The following is a 12,355-nucleotide window of genomic DNA, read 5'->3' on the forward strand; positions in this document are numbered from 1 at the left end:
GAGCCCTGATCCTGCTGGGGTGGCCATGCCAAAGCTCCCCACGGACGGAGCAGGGACAAGAGGTGATCCTTGGACCACCAGGATGGAGGGTTCCTTAGGCTTCCCCTACATTCCCGTACTACTTCTTATTTCTTCTTGCTTCTGCAAAGAAGCCAGAAAGTCTCCACGTACGCTCCAAAACCCTTACCCATCCTTCATCTGCTCTCTGCTCCCATCCACCAGCTTGGAGAGAGGTGCACCACGTCTTTCAGAGACAACCTCGCCTGGGGGTGCAGCAAAGTGGGAGCAGAGCGGTTTTTCTCACTAGTGAGCCTTGCCTCTTTTTTTTTTTTACTATTTTTTTTTTCCCCCCAGCAACCAAGGAGCTTTTGCCAAAATGTGTTTTCCACATGTTCCCTATTAGTCATGCTCGCTGTCTTATAGATCCGTTACCAGTGCCACTAGCCGATGCTGTTAATTTACTTCCAACTGACTCAAGAGCTCGGCAGCAAAAAAAAAGTTCCAGGCAGCGTTCCTAAAACCAGACCCGGCGGCTTGTTTGGATTTAAAACCAATGCCCCTTTCTTCTCTGGTAGATATATAGCACCGTCCCTCCTTCTCGCAAGGCTTGGTGAAGGAAAGAGGGGCTGGTGGGACTGGCCGGAGGGGCGAGGCGTGGTTTGACGGGACGTTAAATACTTCCCTTCGGCTCCGGTTTCCAGCTGCTGGGCCATGGCTGGACCCAGGCGGCGGGAGTTTATCTAGGGCAAGGCGGAGGGCTGGCGGCACAGGAATGTCGGCGGAGGAGGGAAAGCCGCCCCGAGAAGCACCATGTCTCTGTAAGTAGATATTTTTTTTTTCCCATTGTTTTCCCTGCAGTTTAAGCAACGGTGTGGGAAACGTGCAGAAAGGAACAACATCCAGCTAGCACAGATATGTTTTTCTATTTCTATTTTTCCTTCATCTGCTCATTTTAGACTCAGGTTTTGAAGTTTTCCCAGTTCCAACAGTTGTGATTGTGCAGAGGGGTCAGTGGGATTTGGGAGGTAACCACAATGAGGACGTGGAGCCAACAGCTCGTTCCTGTACCTGGCCACATGCGATTTTCACTGTTTTCAGTTCTGCCGGTGCGTCGAGCGACCCAGCTCCTCCGTTTAGCTGTTTCAAAGTGCAGCGTGTGCCCCGTGTGCACTTCGTACGCGGCACGTCAGCTAATCCGGAGACAATGTATGAAGACAGATGACTGTGAGTGAACAGATTTCAAAGCCGGAGAGATGGTGGGTCCTTTCACGCGATCGCTCCGGCAGGTAATTGAGCTGCATGAAGCACCTCGTCTAATCTGTCTGCCTGCTGTAGATCCACAGTTTGGTTTTTTCCTCAGGGAGCCGTGTAACTTTTCCAGTGCGCAGAGGAATTCGATCTGAAGCACACCAAAGGTGCAAAAATCCTTTTTTTTTTTTTTTTTTTTTGCGCATTGATAGATGGCATTGCGAGGAGATGAGACAGAGTCTTTTTCTAGCACCATCCTATCATCAGCAAAAGCAACGTGAACAAATCCTTCCTTGGAAGCTTGTTTACCTTAAAATTGATTCCAAAATATGATGGTGTACTTACCCCACCAAGCAGTTAAAGACCTTGAAATCCCATAGTGTAGTTTTTTAGCCCATGAGTTGCAAAAACCTCTGGAAGTCTAACTAAACCGGGGTGGTTTTTTTTTTGGTAGGAGGGGTTTTTAACTAATTTCCTTCAGCTCCTGCTTTCCAATGCGGTGCCAGGAGAGCGGCTGGACACTCCGGAGTGTCACGTCAAGGTGTGATCGCAGACAGAGGCAACAGCAGGGTCCTGGGGCACAGAAACAGCTCCAGGCCGGTTCCTGCAGATGTTCCTGCAGATCCAGATGTGCACGGAGGGCTGAGCCGCAGTGTCAATAGCAGGACCAGCAGCTCAGGCTGGTGGCTGGTAACTAGATGTGGTCTTCTCAAAGCAACAACCCACCAACTCTGTTATTTTGCGATTTCTTCCCTTTTCCCTAACTCGGGAGGTTTGTGAGAGTTTGGAACCAGTGCTGTCAGGTACTCCTTTCTAAAATGTGTCTCCCAGACAAGACAGTGGGCGCTTTGCTAACAACCCTGACTAATATCAGATCAAAACTTGAATATTTACTCCAAAAGCCATCATTACCTTGGTTAGACCCTCCCTGCTCCAGCAAAACTGCTGTTGGGAGGCGAGTCCAAGCTTTGGGCACCACGTCTTTGAGTAACGCTTGCAAAAAAAAAAAAAAGGTAAATTCTCCCTGGTGTAGACCTCATAAACCTTTAGGTGAGCACTCAAATGATAAATGAGCTGTTCTACAGGACATTTGAAGACCATGATTTAGAACAACTTGGGGCTTGCAGCTAATTGGGGACGCAGATGGGAGCCAGGAGGTGGCTGAACGCCCGCATGGGGCCAGCCAAGCTGGGGCCAACACGTGCTTGATCCAAACCCCAGCCCTGCCTCGACCAGACCCGGATGCTCCAGAGACAGATGCACCGTGTCGCTCAGCGGGCCATCGCTGCACCCAGCGGGGTCTTCTCTTCCCAGCCCCCCGTCAGCTGGAGCTTGGACGAGTGCCCGGAGTCATCCTGTGAATCATTTAACGCCCCATTTTGCCCACGTCTGAATGGGGAGATAAATCAGAGGAAGGGTTAAAGTCACTTTAAAGTAGCAAAAAAAAGGTACTCAAAAGGGATGCTTTCCCGTCTCACCCCGGAATAAACTCTCTCATCCCTGAATAAACCCAATTTTCTCAATAAATAAAGAATAGCATTGTGGGGATCGCTTCCCATCTTCTTCTTCTGCAGCAGCTGAATTGCATCTGCAGCAGCGTTTCTGTACTGACCACGGGGTGCAAGGCATCACTTTTTGGGGCAGGAGATAGGGATTCTGGTGCCGGGAGGTTTGAGGGCTGTAGTTCTTCACCAGGAAAGTTGAGGGCAGGGAGGAGAACTTCCCCACCTCTTCTTCTGGCTCATGGCCCAGCCTGGAGCGAGCCGTTTCTCTGCTCCCTGCCTCAGTTTCTCCAGCTCCAGGACAAGAATAACACCATCTGCAGAGTCTGGCGTGTGAAGACTTGTGAGTTTGTGTTCGCAGAGGATTTGTTTGATCTAGAAATAGCAGGGTTAGAAAATTCCATCTGCCTGCTCTCGAGAGCCCTCAACAGCGGAAGAATTTCGCTGCGTCTTGAGCCTCGGACCATGCTGCTACCTCCCGGGGTAGCGTGAAGGCAAGCGCCGAGCAAACCAGCGCTGTTTGGCTCCCATCCTAAGAAGCAGCATGAGGAAAATCACATTCCAGAAAGGCTCGGCGTGGAGAACAGAGCAAGGCACGTTCCCTCTCTCCCTCCCGTGTGGGGCTGCGCCCACGGCTGATGCCGGTGGCTGCTCCCACCCTGCGCCTGGCACGGGTGATGGGCTGAAAGCCCGGCTCGTGCCGTGGAGACCCTAGGGCTTGATTTTGTGTCTCCATGTGAAAGTGGTGCAAAGCCAGCTTAGGACCAGGCTCATGTCTTGAGGCATCATTTTCCCTCCTGGATCTTTACCTCCACCCAGCCATGCTCTGCCAGCACGGAGGGGTGGTTTTGGTGGTCATACTCTTTCAATGTATGGACAACCCCTTTCTCTTCCTCTGCTTGATTGTGGAGGACTGCCGGCGCCGGGGCCGCTTCTGCCGAGACGCAACGCGCCACTGCCATGTGCCACTCCGCGATAACTCGCTTGTGTCCGTGCTCATGTGCTTGGCTCCCGCATCTGCCATTCCAACAAATCCACTCCTTGCTTCTGGGTGCAGCGGTAGGCGTCAGTTCATGGGTGGGATTGGGTTCGCAGATGCTTCATTTACTGCCTGCCATCAGGCGTCAGCGTGCAAACAAGGTGGGTAAACTCCATGACGAGTTTGAGGATGAGGAGGGATGCAGGGGAGCAGAAAGGGTGATCCCACCCTCTGCCCCCCGGGAGTGAGACCCCCGTAGTCCCTCGCCACGGTCTGAGTGCTTTCCCTGTTGCTCTCATCTCCAGGTATCTGTCAGGGTTGCTGCCAGTTCAACCAGTAAAGTTGCCGCTTGCCTTTCGCGATGCCCGGGGTCACCCAAGGAGCTCGGGCTGAGGCCCCACAGCGAGTTAAGCTAAACACAACATGGTTATTACAAGCTCTTCCTCCCCAGATGTCCAGGTCTTCTGATAAATGCGTGGTTTTCTCTGAAAGTTTTTCAAGGTTTATTTTTAAAACAGCCTGCATTTAATTAAGCATTTGTTTTGTTTTGTTTTGTTTTTTTTCAAAAGGAACTTAAAAGGGCCATCAGCCTGTAAACATAAATATTCCCATTCTTTTGCTGATTCTTTGCATTTTTCTGGGTTTGCTTAATGAAAGATATCTCAGCAGTGCAAGGCTCTGCGATGTGGGCAGCATCCCCTGCTCCCGCTTCCAGCTCAGGAGCCTGAGTTCATGGTGTGCAGGCAAGAGATTAGAATGAATCATACAATCAGAGAAGGGTTTAGGTTGGAAGGGACCTTCAAAGGCCATCCAGTCCAACCCCCCTGCAAGGAGCAGGGACATCTCCAACCAGGTCAGGTTGCTCAGAGCCCCATCCAACCTGGCCTGGAACATTTCCTGGAGCACCTCTCCAGCCCTCTCATCATCTTTGTGGCCTCCTCTGGACCATCTCCAACAGCTCCACGTCCTCCTGTTGTTGGAGACTCCAACATAGATGATTATAAGTGAAGCACCTTTTTGTGCCTATGTGGCTTCCACGGTGCCTTGCGTTCACTTTTACAGCCACCCAAACCCTTCTTACAGCTGAGCAATGTCTTGAAGCAGGCAACAAAGCGGGCAACGGTGAATCTAGTCCGTGCTGCGGCTTGCTGTGTTAGGATCTGCGTGTAGGCAGTACCACCAGCTATCCCTGCCTGCAGTTACGGTGGTGCAGCACATCTCCACACCGGCCACGGCTCGTTCCCCGATGATGCGCTCTCATGATCAGCCACATATCGTGTTCCCTCGAAGGTCCTTCTCTGAAATAAAATGACCTCATCTGTCAGAGATGTGCCGTGTCACAGCCGTATCTCTCGTTGCAGCCACAGATGTTACCTTACAGATGTTTTTTTCTTCTCCTTCGTCCTGCAGGTTATAACTGAGTAGCCCTTATGACCAACATGAGCTGGAGCTTTCTAACCCGCCTGCTAGAAGAGATTCACAATCACTCCACCTTTGTGGGGAAGGTTTGGCTCACCGTGCTCATCGTCTTCCGCATCGTCTTGACAGCGGTGGGGGGCGAGTCCATCTACTCCGATGAGCAGAGCAAGTTCACCTGTAACACCAAGCAGCCTGGCTGCGACAACGTCTGTTATGATGCCTTCGCGCCGCTGTCGCATGTCAGGTTTTGGGTCTTCCAGATCATCATGATATCCACCCCTTCGGTCATGTACCTGGGCTATGCCATCCACAGGATCGCCCGGTCGGCGGAGGAGGAGAAGAAGTTCAAGGGATTCAAGAAGAAGAAGCAGTTTGCTTTGAACTGGCAGGCAGTGCGCAACATGGAGGACCCGATGGAGGCTGACGAAGAGGACCCCATGATCTCTGACGATACAGCAGAACAGGAGAAAGCCAAAGCCAAACCTAAGAGCAAAGAGCCACAAAAGCACGACGGGAGGAGGCGCATCCAGCAAGAAGGACTGATGAAAATCTACGTCTTCCAGCTACTTACCAGAGCTTCATTTGAAGTTTGCTTTTTGATAGGGCAGTACTTGCTCTACGGTTTTGAGGTAGAAGCCTATTACGTCTGCAACAGAGTCCCTTGCCCTCACACTGTGGACTGCTTTGTGTCCCGGCCAACGGAGAAGACCATCTTTCTCCTGGTGATGTACGTCGTGAGCTGCCTGTGCTTATTGCTGAACATGTGTGAGATGTTTCACCTGGGCTTTGGGACCATTCGAGACGCCATTCGCAACCGGAAAATCAACAGCTTTAGGCAGCCTCCCTACAACTATGCCTACCCAAAGAACATCTCCTGCCCTCCTGAGTACAACCTGGTAGTGAAATCAGAGAAGTCCACCAAGATCCCCAACAGCCTCATGGCTCATGAGCAGAACTTGGCTAACGTTGCTCAGGAGCAGCAGTGCACCAGCCCGGACGAGAACCTCCCGGCAGACTTGTCCACCCTTCACAAACACTTGCGAGTAGCCCAGGAGCAGTTAGACATAGCGTTTCAGAGCTACAGCAGCACCCAGGCCAACACGCAACCTTCTCGAACCAGCAGTCCCGCCTCGGGTGGCACAGTGGTTGAGCAGAACAGGGCCAACACCGCTCAGGAGAAACAAGGTGCTAAACCCAAGGCCTGCTTGGAGAAAGGGAGCTCAAGCAGTAAAGATGGAAAGACATCTGTATGGATATAGCTTCATCTAAAAGGAGAGAGGGCAGCGTAAGTGGGGTTTTTATTTTGGTTTGTTTCTGTTTTTTGGTATTGTCTTGCATTTTTTTCACAGGGCACAGGCACAATTTTTATATGGAAGTCAAGAGAGAAAAGGAGTTTCAGGTGGCTTTAGAGCTGTCTTCCAGTGCGTTAACAAAAGACATTTCTTCCTTGTTTCCAACACGTTCTCCAGTTGGGAAGCTCCAGTGAGCAACAGCAAACACCTCTGCATCTCCCACCCTTTTGGTCATCACCGGAACCCCCAACAGAGACCGGACAACGCGCTGTGATGGGAAGCGGAGCTGCTGGTGGCTCAGGAGAGAAGTCAAGGCCAACAGCGAGCAGCTCCCCTCCTGCGTGGCGAGGCTAGGGTGCTGTAGGTCAGGCAACGTTTTTACTAAATATCCTTAATCAACATTAATTTCTGACCCCTTGATGAGAAAACAACCGACACATTGCATGAACCTTCACGACATGCTTCCAGCTGATGTCCTGCCTGAACTGTGAGATGCTTTATCAGGCATCGTTTGATGTTACAAGCCATGAGCTGGGACCCGCGTCAGGTTACGGGACAGAAACACAGCTCCTGTCTTCCACAGGGAGACCTAAAAGCACAGCACAGCGCTGAAGGTTGTTTTGTTTTTTTTTTTCCTTTTGTTCCTCTGCATGGAAGCGAAAAGCAAACGCGATCAAACGCTATGCAGCAGGAGCGAGCAGTGACATTGCATCGTACCGGTGCCTGTGTAGCGCTTGCTACAGACGTGGTGGGAATTGTCGCAGTTACAGCGTTTTTAACCAACCGCTGCTTCACATCATCAGAAAGTGCCTTTACGCAACCAGGAAAACAAAATCGTTAAGGGTTCAGACTTCTTGATTAGTAGAGGTTGGAAGATCAGTGTCGGCAAATTTGTTTTTCTGTTTAATCAAACCCTTACACATAGTGGCAGGCGGCAGATCTATGCGTAGTGCGCGTGCGATGTGCGTGTGCGTGTACGTATACATACGGACACATACGAACGGGTGTGTGTGTGCGTGAAGGTAGACACAGAGCGATATGTATAAATGTAATATCAACCCTCTGGTAATTTTACAGCCTTCCACCTCCCCCTGGGAAAACCCAGCTGGTCCAGGACTACGACTGATCTCATCCTGGAGCAGTCTTTGGGCTTCCAGCCTCCAGCCTCCCCTGGGGAACCTTGGCAGGTTTCACACACTTGCTTGAGGGGCTCAGCAGAAGATCTGGCTTCAATGGGGACGGGGCCCAGAACAGCAGCAGGAAGTTTTTCACTCGTTTATGGGGAGCTTTTTGAGCTTGGCTTGGTTTTAGGATTATTTTCATGCAGCCCCAGGAGTCTGGGGGCGTGTCAAAACCAAGCTGCTAAGCTCCAAGGCTCCTGCTAGTGCTGAGGATGTGCTTTGTCAGGGCGGTTTCATCCCGTGTTTCTTGCACAGCTGCAGGGCTGTGGCTTTGTTCTCCTTCAGTAACACAAAGCAGAAAGAAAACCTCATCACTGGAAGCACAGGGAGCATCCCCTGGTAGAGGCTGAAACCAGTCACTGCCCCACGCTGCCATGTCTCAGCGCGGGTCTCAAGCCTGAGATGTTCCCAAGACACCTGTGGCACAGCAGATGCTCTCGCAATCTCCTAAGAGCCCACCAGTTGATTTACTACTGTGGAGGACACAAATAGGCAGAGCCTTCAAGATGAAACCTAATGCAAAAGAAGCAAATCCTCATCAAACACAGTCCCTGTGCCAAGCTTTTCCCTCGGGGCCGTGCCAGCCACCCAAAGTCACACGCAGGTCCCCGTGCCGGTATTTCTTATCCATTGGATCTACGTGACTTCTTGCTGGGCATCTTTCTCACGTCCTTCAGATCAGACCCTGAAAGCCTTGAGGATGTATGTTTCCCAGGTGGCCGGGCCCTTTGGTCATTCTGGGGAACAGGCAGAGAACTTGGGTGTGGCCTTCAGCTCCTGGGAACCTCGACTGAGCTGCGCCGTGCCATTAGAGAACAGTGCTGCCAGCGAAAACGTGGGTTTAAAAAGAAAGCGAAGCAACACCCTACAAGGTATCCAGCTGCAAATATTCAGTATGGCTTTGCGCAACAGTCTGGGGAACGCTTTCAGGCTTGCTCCTGGTGCCACTGAAGGCATTGGTGAAACGCTTGGAGCTCTGCCTGCTCTCACTGCTAGAGATCTTCCCCCCAAAATGGACAGCCGCGTCCAGGAGGAGGATCAGCGCATCGCCCCAGCAGCAATGGTCAGTAGTAACACACTTTTTTTTTTGCACGGAGGGACGGTCTTTCTGCTGTGAATCTTGCACAAAAGGTTCAGAAAGTTCACACTATGGCGGCGGGGAGACAAATATACCCAATTCCCCGTGTCGCACGGGAAAGAGTGTATTTAAAGTCATGATCCCAAGGGAAGGAAGGAAACTCTGAGGAGAGCGATGGCTGAATGTTGCCTGGGTTTTTTAATTCCTTTGAGATGAGCAGCAATATCACAGCCCCGGAAAAACTCATCTTTCCCATGCAATGCTGGAAGGCGCTGTGCTGTGCAGGAGTCCGTATTTTGGATTTCTCCTGCCCATACCAGTGACACCTCCCTCAGCCCCAGACGTGGCTTGAGTATTTCCCGATGACTCAGATTGTTCCCTCAGCTCCTGCTGACCTGCAGATTCACCAGCGAAACGCAGGGATGGCCGTGTGCCTCCCTGGCTTTTGCTTCAGGAAACAATCCTGGCCTCACCCTGGGGAAAGGGAGGGTGCAGATTTTAAGCCAGAAACCCCAGAACCTGATCACAGGGACCTGACTGAATCATTAAACCCATTTTATACAACAGGGCTATGCCCCCCTTCCCCAACGATACAGCTGGTCAGTGCCTGACGGGAGGAGATCCCTGGGCTCCGTGGCTGCAGGTTCAGGGACACTTAGAGCAAAAGGGCTGGAAAGGATCACAGATCTTCTCCCCAGCTTGCCACCATCAAATGCTTCCTTAATGGCTAACACAAACCCCTGTCGCTGCAACCTCTGGCATCTCCTCTCCTCAGCAGCCATGGAGAACACCTCATGCCTTTAATGGCTGCAGGAGCTTTTGCATGTTTGAAGACTGTTTTCATCCTCCTCAAGTCTGCTTTAAGCTAACCAACTCAACCTTTCTCCAAGGGCTGCTTCTCTAGGATGGTTTTCCTTGGTGTCTTTGAACCACCACCAGCCAGTCTGTGTCTTCCCAACGGTGTGGCAGTGCTGGTCCTTGGGCCGCCTTCCTACTCTACTCCTCTTCACGTGCCCATCTGTCACCCTGGTCCTCCTCAAAAACCCCTCTTCTGCAAGCATGGGGATTGCCCCTCTCTGCAGATATGTGGCTAGTATGGTCAGGATCTTCCTGCTCTCCTTCAAACTGCCTTTTTCTAATGTTCACACCATGGACACAGTGCACCAAGAAGGTTTGGAATGATCAGCCAGTCCTGCAGCAGATCTGCAGCCTCCTCCCGGCTGGTGTCACCATCGCATTTAATACGCACACGCTGTTTTCCATAGTGAGAGTCAATAATTGCAATATTGACAAATACTAGAGCCAGGGCAGCCTCTTGGGCGATCAATACAGCCTCACCATCGGGCGGGGAGACAGGGAGACCGCTCTCTCAGCCGTCCTTTCAGCCAGCCCCGCTCATCTGTCGGGCTCGAAAGACTCCCTTGCATAAAATGCTTTGCAAATGGAAGCGGATCTCGCTTTCCCGTGTTTTCCAAGCGTTTTGACAGGGACGGAAGCACAAGGGCACGTTCCCAAGAGGACTGCTGCGGTGTTGCGGGCTGCCTGGGAGAGATGCAAAGTCACCTGCAAGGTCCCAGCAGCCTGGAAGACGCTGGGGAGGAGAGATCCTAGGTCTCCTGTATCCCATCTGAGCCGCGTACAGGAGCCAGCGTGAGTCAGACAGCCCTAGAAATAGAAAGCATCATTATTTTTACACACATTGAGTTGCTCACTTCCCCCCCTTCCTCCCCAGCTCCTTGGTTTCTAAGATGTTGTGTCCTTCCACTGAGTCACCACCACGAAGGTGACCACCATGCATGAACGTCCTCACAGGAACGACCCCTTTCGGGGCAGGAGCAAAAATACCCTTGTTATCACGTCAGTTTGGGAAGGAAAAGGATCAGGAGGTAAAATAAGCGTAACCAGAAGCAAAATCCCCATTGCAGCCATTACAGACTAAACCAGCAGCTCCAGGAATTTCAGTTAGGCGACAGGCAGCGTCGGCCGTGGAAGAAACGCCAGCAGTGTAATTAATGCTTTGCTTTTTTTTTTTTTTTTTTTTTTTTTACAAGTCAGTAGCGTTGCTCACACACAAGATGGGTTTAGCTTTTGTAGCTGAACTAATTGTAATCGTAAACGTTGACTCTCTCGCTAGACTTGGACAAAGTGCCCACACTTATATTTCTGTTCTTACCGTTCAGGGACAGGAAGGTCCCACGTAAAAGCCAGATTACCTTGTTGCTTGCATCGCATTCCACTGGGAAATACTTGAACTTAACTCAAGGCCATAACCAGTCTGTGCTGTCATGAAGTTTCTGGGATTGGTTTTCTTTTTTTTTTTTTTTGTTGTTGTTCATTTTTTTTTTTATGTACTAACTGTATTTGTACTAGAAATTTTTTGAGTACGAGGTTGAATCTGTAAGTACTTTTCAGTGTAAATGTTACATCTGGACTGTAGTTAGAATATTAAACACTGGTCAAAAGAGAAAGATGCATCAGTCCAACTCTTCAACTGGCTATTCCACATCCATTACTAATAAAAGGGAATAAAACTTACATTTTGTTACAGTATGCAAAGCGTGTGGTGTTTCCGTGAGAAGGGCGCCGAGTGTTGATGACAAGAAGTTCTTCTCAATCTATTATTTGCCTATTTTAGCCATGTAAGAGCTCCATTTTCCAAGATACGGCAATAAATCACTGCAAAATATTTTTGCCTTAAGAAGCAGTTGACCTTCTAGTTGTTTGGGATGTGTTGTCTCTCTGATGAATCACTGCCTACGATTCCTTCAGGCACAGAGCTGAAACTGCTCAGGAAAGCCTGTACTTCCAAAAGCGAGAAAACTTTGCAGACTCTGGGAGAAACTGACGACTCGAGCTGAGCGAAGGATGGGAAAGCACTTGTGAGAAAGCTTGCCTTTCCCAACAACCTCAGTATTTGCTCCTCCCGTTAAATGGCAGGCATGTCCAGTCACGACAACTGTCCAAAGAGTCTTCAGGAAACAGATTTTGGACAGAAACGTGGGGTTTTTTTTCTGTTTCTTTGGTAGTTGTGGTATCTTTACAACTTCTTTGGCATGAGCAGGACCAGCTCCCACCAAGAGACAAATAACAGGATGGTCTAACAAGCTCACAAGGAAGGTCAGTAGTCAAAAGCCTCCCAGGTCACATCTTCTCCAGTGCTACCTAAAACCCTCAAAAGAAAGAAAAACTTTGCGAAATAACTGGGTGTCCTTCAAACCAGCAGCGTCTGAGGAACAGGGTAAACTCACCCTTGCTGTTGGCTGCTGTGTTGCCACCAGACTTGGATGCAGAAGCACCGATGGGTGGCTGACCTTAGCTTGACGTGGCCGCTAGCCACAGCCACGCAGAAATGAACCCCGTAGTGAGTCTTCCTCGCCAGCAGCCTTCATCCCTCGCTGCCAGGCTCGCTCGAGGTCTCCGTGCTCCAACCCGTGGGCAGACATGTCCTGCCCTGACGCCTCAGCTGACCAGCGCCAGCGGGGCGATGCTAATGACAGCTTTACCTTCATTTTCAGCCCCACCAGCACAGAAGAGCCCCTTTGGCGCACAGACTCACTCCTCGCCAACTCCGCTGCCATTTCGCCTCCGGCCTGTTGTCCGTGCAGGTTTCCCCCCCGTCTCCGCTGACCTTTGCGTTGCCCAGGCCAGCCGCAATC

General features: G+C 50.8%; 1 protein-coding gene across 1 annotated transcript; it reads left to right on the forward strand.

Moving 5' to 3' along the window:
- The first annotated feature begins 734 nt into the window (after positions 1 to 734).
- GJC2 (gap junction protein gamma 2) lies at positions 735 to 11,249 on the forward strand. The gene is made up of 2 exons (XM_086742163.1): positions 735 to 818; positions 5,140 to 11,249. Exon 2 carries the CDS (start codon positions 5,160 to 5,162, stop codon positions 6,405 to 6,407), a length of 1,248 nt encoding a protein of 415 aa, XP_086598289.1. The 5' UTR covers positions 735 to 818; positions 5,140 to 5,159; the 3' UTR covers positions 6,408 to 11,249.
- Positions 11,250 to 12,355: the final 1,106 nt, after the last annotated feature.

Source organism: Chlamydotis macqueenii, chromosome 2 (assembly GCF_036417535.1).
Source record: "Chlamydotis macqueenii isolate bChlMac1 chromosome 2, bChlMac1.mat, whole genome shotgun sequence".
In the NCBI taxonomy this organism is placed as follows: domain Eukaryota; kingdom Metazoa; phylum Chordata; class Aves; order Otidiformes; family Otididae; genus Chlamydotis; species Chlamydotis macqueenii.

What these genes read in the sequence shown, in the direction of transcription:
- GJC2 (XM_086742163.1), top strand. Translation starts at nt 5,160, where the DNA reads ATGACCAACATGAGCTGGAGCTTTCTAACCCGCCTGCTAGAAGAGATT.